The sequence below is a fragment of the Zootoca vivipara genome, chromosome 9 (genome assembly GCF_965207765.1).
Source record: "Zootoca vivipara chromosome 9, rZooViv2.hap1.1, whole genome shotgun sequence".
NCBI lineage: Eukaryota > Metazoa > Chordata > Lepidosauria > Squamata > Lacertidae > Zootoca > Zootoca vivipara.
Window position 1 is genome coordinate 56156677 of NC_142592.1, and position 7643 is coordinate 56164319.

The 7643-nt window shown below is 43.0% G+C and overlaps 1 protein-coding gene across 5 annotated transcripts in view; it reads left to right on the top strand.

The window, feature by feature from the left end:
- BCL2L13 (BCL2 like 13) overlaps positions 1–7294 on the top strand; it is a 41053-nt gene extending 33759 nt beyond the window's left edge. For 4 of the 5 annotated variants that reach the window (XM_060280007.2, XM_035127154.3, XM_035127153.3 and 1 more), the window contains exon 7: positions 1226–3535. In XM_060280007.2, the coding sequence (XP_060135990.2) occupies positions 1226–2038 (813 nt within the window). In that variant the 3' untranslated portion in view covers positions 2039–3535. Of the gene's footprint in view, positions 1–1225 lie in introns of all 5 variants that reach the window. The other variant, XM_035127151.3, reaches the window with a different exon arrangement.
- Positions 7295–7643: the final 349 nt, after the last annotated feature.

Sequence of the window (7643 nt, forward strand, 5' to 3'; positions counted from 1 at the left end):
AGGTTGCCTCGCTATACGACGAGGTTTTCTATGGCCACCGCTTCGTCGTGCGAAGCGTGGCCATAAAAACCTCTGATCAAAAAATCAGGGCATTCATCTAGCAAAAGGGGAACCAGCTGTAGCAAGGGAAGAAGGCAAAGGAAGATCAGCTGAGAGGCGCTGACAGCGGAAGATCGGCGGGTGCTGCTTGGGGAAGGCTGTTGCCATCTCCCTGCCTGCTTCCCTGAGCTGAAGCACCCAGGGGACGGAGCCGAATTGCGGCGCGGGGGGGGGGCTTTTGAGCTAAGGGGGAGGCAAATGGCGAAAAGCCCCCTCCCGCGCCGCACTTCGGCTCAGGGACTGGCTTGGCGGCAGCGGGAAGGGGAGGAATTCCTCCCCTTCTTCCCACCACCGCCAAGCCAGTCAGCAGCGGAGGCTTTTCACAGTTTGCGTTCCCCCAAGGGGGAGGCAAACGGCGAAAAGCCCCCTCCCGCGCCGCACCTCGGCTCAGGGACTGGCTTGGCGGCAGCGGGAAGAAGGGGAGGAAGAAGGTTTTTTTTTGCTGTTTGCCTCCCCCTTGCAGCGCCACAATTCGGCTCCGTCACCCGGGTGCTTCGGCTCGGGGAAGCAGGCAGGGAGATGGCAACAGCCCGGGAAGCTGCAGGCTGTTGCCGTCTCCCTGCCTGCTTCTCCCAAGCCGTAGCGCATCGGGGGACAGAGCCGAAGATCGGCGGGCGCTGTTTGCCGGGGTTGACAAGCCCTGGCAAGCAGCGCCCTCCGATCTTCGTGTGACATGCGGTGGGGAAGGCAGGCAGGCAAGAGAGCAAGCGCCTGCCTGCCTGCCTGCCTTCCCCGCCGCCAGTCCCCCGGAGCCCATAGGAACGCATTGATTAAGTTTCAATGCATTCCTATGGGAAACCGGGACTCGCTAGACGAAAAATTCGTTACACGAATGGACCCTTGGAACAAATTAATTTTGTCTAGCGAGGCACCACTGTATTAAAGTTTTGTTGCCTCCCCCCCCCCAATAATTGCATGCACCTGCACTCTGATGGAAACCTGTTGTATCCATTGGCTGTTCAACTATATGTAGCAATTATACTTTCTCTTGGTGGTTCTAAATTAAGGCTACCATGCTCCTTTAGAAAAAGTTAATTACCCGTATTTCCAATTCTTCTGTAATGTGGTTGTATCATGTAAAATTACGTGCTGTTAACTTTGTTGATTATGTGCATTTTTCTTCTAGGGTACTGTTTTTAGTTTGGATTCTGAAGAAGAGGAGTACCACGGAATAATTGCTGAAGACAGCAATGACATCTACATCCTAACTAGTGACAACTCAGGCCAGGTGAGCCCTCCTGAGTCACCCACAGTGACAACATCTTGGCAGTCAGAGAGCTTGCCAGTTTCTTTGTCAGCTAGTCAGAGTTGGCATACTGAGAGCTTACCTGTCTCGTTGTGGCCTGAGTCTTGGCAACAAGTGGCTATGGATCCTGAAGAAGTGAAGAGTTTGGACAGCAATGGAGGTGGGGAAGAAAGGAGTGAGAATAACTCTTCAAACTCTGATATTGTTCATGTTGAAAAGGAGGAGATACCAGAGGGGGTTGAGGAAACAGTGGTGTCAGAAGTGGTCTTGCATGCTGACACTGCAAAGTCTGCTTCCCCAGAACCTCCAACTGCATTGCTGGAGCCAGAAGCTGAAATTGTGTCTCTTAAAAAGCCAAGCTCCTCTGCACCTTCCCATACGGAACACCAGAAAGAGGGGAAAGAGGTGCTGCTGCCAGAACCTGATGCTCCAGCCTTGAGTAAACCTGTCCAGCAATTAACTCAGTCAGAAGAAAAAGCTACCCCCAAACCTGAAAGAATACTGCCTCCAGAAGAAGAAATAAAGGCCAGAAAGGGAAGCTATTCTGAAGAAAAGGATGAGAAGACCCCTGCTGGAGAGGAGAAACCCATCCTCTTACCAGAAGGCAAATCAATTCTACTATATGGTGGGGCAGCTGCAGTGGCCATCCTAGCTGTGGCAGTAGGTGTAGCACTAGCATTGAGGAAGAAGTAGTGAACGCCTCTCCTCAAGGAGGTAGCGCCTGAATCTACACTTAGTTGCATTGGCTGAGGGTGTGGTGCCTGCTGTTAATGGGAAATTCATGTAGCAAAAAGGGTGATGGGGCAAGGGTACACTATAAGGCTTAGCCTGGGGACAATCATGTTTTTACTGGATTGGTATCGGATCTTCCTGTTTAACATATAGGGGTGTCATTTTGAAAAACCCTGCACATTTAATATGTATGTATAGCTGAGAAATGGGGATGCTTATACACTGGAAACCGGCACAGAACATTCCAGGGGAAAAGGAAAGTTTGTTGTTATCCCTGGAGATTTCCCTTCCATAGCTGCTCTTGCAGCTTCTTGGTTCCCCCTTCACCTCTTGAATGAGAGGCTCTTCAATCCTGTAGCATGAGGTTGGTAGCTCTTTTGTCTCGGCTTCCTCAGGTATTGCACAGCTCCTCTTGACCTTCCAGATCTCTTTTAAACCCCAGTGGGTTAGTGCTTATTCAATACCTCTTTGCTTTATACCTTTTCTACCCCCTCATATATATTTAATGAAATTCTTAAAGCTCTTTAATGTTGGGTGGGTAAAGCAATAGTCTCCCATGCAGGATTAGTGTTTGCAAGTGGCACCACTTGCAAAGTCAAAATATAAGCACCTGCTTTGGACATCTTTTCCCTGTTGTGTTTGCACAAATTAAAGAGTAAAAGACGCTTAGCCTTAAATTGACCTTGACCACTGATAAAAAGCCAAGCACAAGGTCTTCAAAGAAATGAGTTCATGTAGTTCAACTGAAGCATTGTGCTGTCCCTCCCAGTTGTTTGTCTGGTTTTGGGCTGTAGAGTGAATGGTGACCGGAAAGCCAGTAAGTCATGTAAACTTACCAGATAATAGCTGCCTGTGGAAAGTTTATTTTTAATCCAGCCAGCTATAATTTCTACCCAAGAGGAATGAAATAAGATATGTCTTATTAGTGTTTGGTGCTGTGTGTGTGATGGAAACAAAATTTAAATATTACTACTCTGTTGGTGTTTGCTAGCTCTGTGGAGTGAAAGCTCTTGTGTCCTTCAAGCGATTGCTGCAGCTTGTTTGGGCTAGAGATGTACTGAAAATGCTGAGATGGTGTATAAATCAAAAGTAAAAAAAAAAAGACGACCTTTCCCAAACTTTTTAAAATATCCAAGCTCCACTATAGTAGACATATTCAAATTTCCCCCCTCGTTATTCTGCTAACCAAAGGATGCTGAATGAATCCCTCCCCCCCTCAGTGTACTAATTGGATATGATTACCTGTCTGGCAATCAGGTACCTCTTTACTATAGTGCTATTTAGGAATGTGAAAGTGTTGAGTAGTGTTTTTCTCTAGTTCCTTGCCATAGCTGCCTTTTCCAGTTACCCTCTGCAGAACAGATGATCAGGAAATTCCTAAGATTCCCTTCAACAACATTTGTAGGCTGAACTTTTCCATTCATGTATTATAAATAAAAGAATCATCATTTCAAATTATCACATGTATACTCATCATGTGGCAGTGGTGATCTTCTTCAATGCTTGTGTTAACAAGTGTTACATTTTGGAGGCAATGTCTTGGCAACATATTCATTATGACCTGTGTTGAACTTTTTTGTTGCAAAAATTCTTAAGGCTCAATTGCTTCTTAAAAACAAACAATAATTTCAATTCATTTTAGGGATGTGCTTGTAAATAGAATATGCTCTTTTCCCTCAGGAAGCATCTGGTAGCCATTCCTAGAATTTATAAATACACCATGTAGCAAATTGCTACAGATCTCAGTGTATGTGATGCAGGTACAGGTAGGTAATTAAGTAGATGCAACTTAAAGGGAAAGTAAGGAGGTGTTTCATTTTTAATCCATTCACCTTTCAAAAACTCAAATTTATTATTACTTATTTCATGTTGCTATAATTGCTATTTACTCCTGAAACTTCACTGGGCAGGCCCCATTGTTCAGTGTAGTTTTGATATACATTTAATGAGTGATAGTTGCCACTATGACAGTCTGCATTCCTGTTTACCATAAAACTGTCTTCCATCTGACTATAATGGTCACTTGATTGTTTGGGGCATCCAGGATTTCTCATGATGGCAAAAGTAATTGCAGTCAGCCGTAGTTTTAGCACAGTAGCCAAGTTCATGAGGGTTTGGTTCTAATGATTGTGAAGTTGGGAGGAAGTATCCACACATTGTGGTAGAAAGCCTGGGTTTACTATCAGTTTTCTATTTGAGAGAAAGCCACTGCCAATCTCGCCTCCCTGGTGAGTATGCATGTATAATACTGTACATAGTTTCTGCAAACAAGGGTTTATCTTCCCACATTACATGCACACCTACAAATGTTGTATGTGAAGTGTCCTCTAACCATATAGGAATTTTTGCTTTTTGATTCAGCAGGATGGGAACTTTGCCATGGCAGTTGGGAGTTGCTGGTTAGGTAATTTCCAATGCTTTTTTTCTAGTGCTGTCTTTGTTACCCATTTTCCAGAATAAAGTGCCTCAGTGTATTCCAGTGGGCTTTAACGGTTTCCCTTTTTTATATTTGCCTGCTTTCTGTTTTGTAGCCCTATTGTCCAATAGTGAGTATTCTTGAGCTATAGCTCCAAAAAGCCTTTGGAAAAAAACTTCCCATGCTGGAGCAAGGTAAAATAAATCATAGCTGCCACGTCGTTAGATATTAGCATTGTTGCAAGAGTTAATATAGCTCAATAGTACCATTTTGGGTTCTCAGTATTTAGAGATACACTAGTATTAGGCCAATTCAACTGATAATAGATGGGAATGGTTTATAGCTCTCAATAAATTTGATGGTTTTAAATGGATGTTGCTTCCTCTGTGTAAATATTTGCAAAACTCTTCTTTCTCCACTACATACCCCCTTAAATATGAGTTATGCATACTTTGAAATAAGCTCCTCCCTTATCTGCTAGGGCTATTGCCAATACAAACTCTCATTTTTCTAGCAGGCACTACAAATCAATTAGGATAAACAGGTACTGTTTTTCTTTTTTCAATACTACGGTCATGTGTTTGGCCCGGGGTTGAGCAAGAGAGACAATGGGCAACTGTAGATTGGTATTCTTCACCTGTTAATTTCGCTAGTTTCGAAATGCTAAAAAGAATGTTAGATGAACGATTAAAGGGTGTAGAACTGTGAACTGCCACTTTCAACCATTGACCAGTAATAATCTGTTCTATTTTATGTAGATTTCTGAAATGGGGGGGGGGAGATACTCTCCTCTGAAGCTATTAGGGCTTCAAGATGAAATAGGACTTGGTAAAGGTGTCTCGTACTATAATTTCTCTTATTCTGTGATATAAAGTCATACATTTATTTAGTTGGTTCAGATGAATTTTGTTTTTAGCAGTGAAATGGATGCTTTGAAGCAGTGTTATTTCACAGCTTTTCTTGAAGCATCACTAGAGAAGGGCTAGTCTGTTTATAAATTAATAACTAACATTCTGTACTCTGGCAACAGTACTTCTCAGGGTTAATGTTCATATAGCACGGGCAACAGGCTGGAGTCTCTATGGTTTTTGGAGCTGCAAACAATAAAATATTTAGGATAAATCATGAACTGTTGTGTTAGCAGTAACATTCATATTGGTGGACTTTTAAAAATGCATTGCATGTGAAATTATGTCACCTAGAGGTACCCATTTATATACTGTGCTATCTATGAGCAGGGTGGTCTACGAGTCTGCATTGGAACACCTAAAATTATTAGACTGTACCATACAAACCAAGCCACAAATGCACATTGTTCAGACAACAGTGTGGCTGCCGTCCTCTCTCAGCCTCCCCCACCAAATTTTTTTTTTAAATTGAATGGGCAGGGGCAGGTGACTGCCATTGAAAACCTCTTTCCTGTCCAGGCAAGCAACATGGCAGCAATCAGCAGATTCAGTCTAATTTGACCACCTCTCTTAGGGGTGATAGGTGTGTTGCTCCCTGTGGCTTGTATTATAGTTGGCTGAAATAAGAAGAAAACAAAAGCAGGAAGTAGCTGGGCTTTTATCTCAGTAAATCTAAAATTGATTCCCACTCACCCACTCCTGGACTAATTTCTGGCGCTGTAGCAGTCTTGTTTGGTAGCAGCAGGGAAGCTTCAGGGAGACCATGTTTTATATGCTGCATACCAAAACTGCAGCAGGTACCGTAAAAACTATGTTTCCCAGAAGCTAGTTGCAACAGGGGGGAGGTTATTCTTGCAGCATTTCTATTAAGTTGCGGCTAAAGGAAAGCAGGTTTGTGTGGGTTTGACTTGAAACTCAGTCCAGAAAATAATGTGTAACTTGCAAATACTTCATATATCAGCCCCCAGAACTCTTTTATTTCTAAAGTTGAATGTGATTACATTGTTATTCCTTAAGTGATGCCCCCTAACTACTGTCTATACCAGGCACCCCCAAACCTCGTCCCTCCAGATGTTTTGGACTACAATTCCCATCATCCCTGACCACTGGTCCTGTTAGCTAGGGATCATGGGAGTTGTAGGCCAAAACATCTGGAGGGCTGCAGTTTGGGGGTGCCTGGTCTATAGTGATCATGAGGACTTAAAGCAAATTTTGTCTAGGAACTGTCCTAGCAGTATAAACTGTTACTAATGCAGACTTTCAGACATTGCTCATTAAGTAGAACCTATTTTACCTCTGATAATGCTTTAAGTCATGGTGGAAGAGATTGAAGCTTGGTTGCACTCTAAAAGATTATGGATTTTGATTGTGAGAGCAAAAGAGATGAGATAAACAAAAGGCTATATACCGTAACAAACCACAATTTAGCCCCTCTATAGAACTCCAAAACTGTAAAAGCAACTCATCAGCATATGGGTTAAAAGCCTATTTCAATCCTGTTCATACAAAAGCATTTTATGGCTAAAGGTATTAGGGGGAAAATGTGTTTGTTTCTAGTGAATTCCTAAAACAATTGGTTGATTTTCAATAAGCAAATTTGCATTCTGAAATACTGATGTGACATGCAAATCAGTTAAGTGTTCAAGGAACTGTATTTTTCTAATTCCTTATGCAAGTACAGCATTTTCAAAATTACTGTCTGAAGCCTTTTGTGCCATTTGATGAATTAAAAAAACTTGCTATTTCCAGTGTTAAAAAGGAGTTACCAACTCCCTCATCTACTGTTCATAAACTGAAGGGGTATGTATTTTTCCTCTGCTGATGGCGCTTTGTTGTAAGACCCCATGCCCCTAGCCCTCAGTTGCACTTTAATAAAGTCAGTTTTGAATAAAATATGTGTGGGTTTTCTTCTGTTTAGTGCAAGTGTGGGAAAGGGGGGGGGGCTGAGGATTGAATAGGGCCATGCACAGCTCCCCATCTGACACATAGGGCTCGTTACAGGCTCTAACCACCCACTATACATGCCCACTACTGCTTTTGCCAATCTGGAAGGTGTCACATGATAATGCATTTTGCTTGTCTGGATGGAGGGGTGGTGGTGTAAAACCTTTGATTTTTCTGTGGTACAGTAGCTGTGTTTGAGTCACAGGCGTTGCATCTGTTATTCCATCCATTTTTCCTCAAATACCAATATTAACACTCTGGCTGCTGGTAATGGCTTCCCGTTAAATTCTGAAACAGA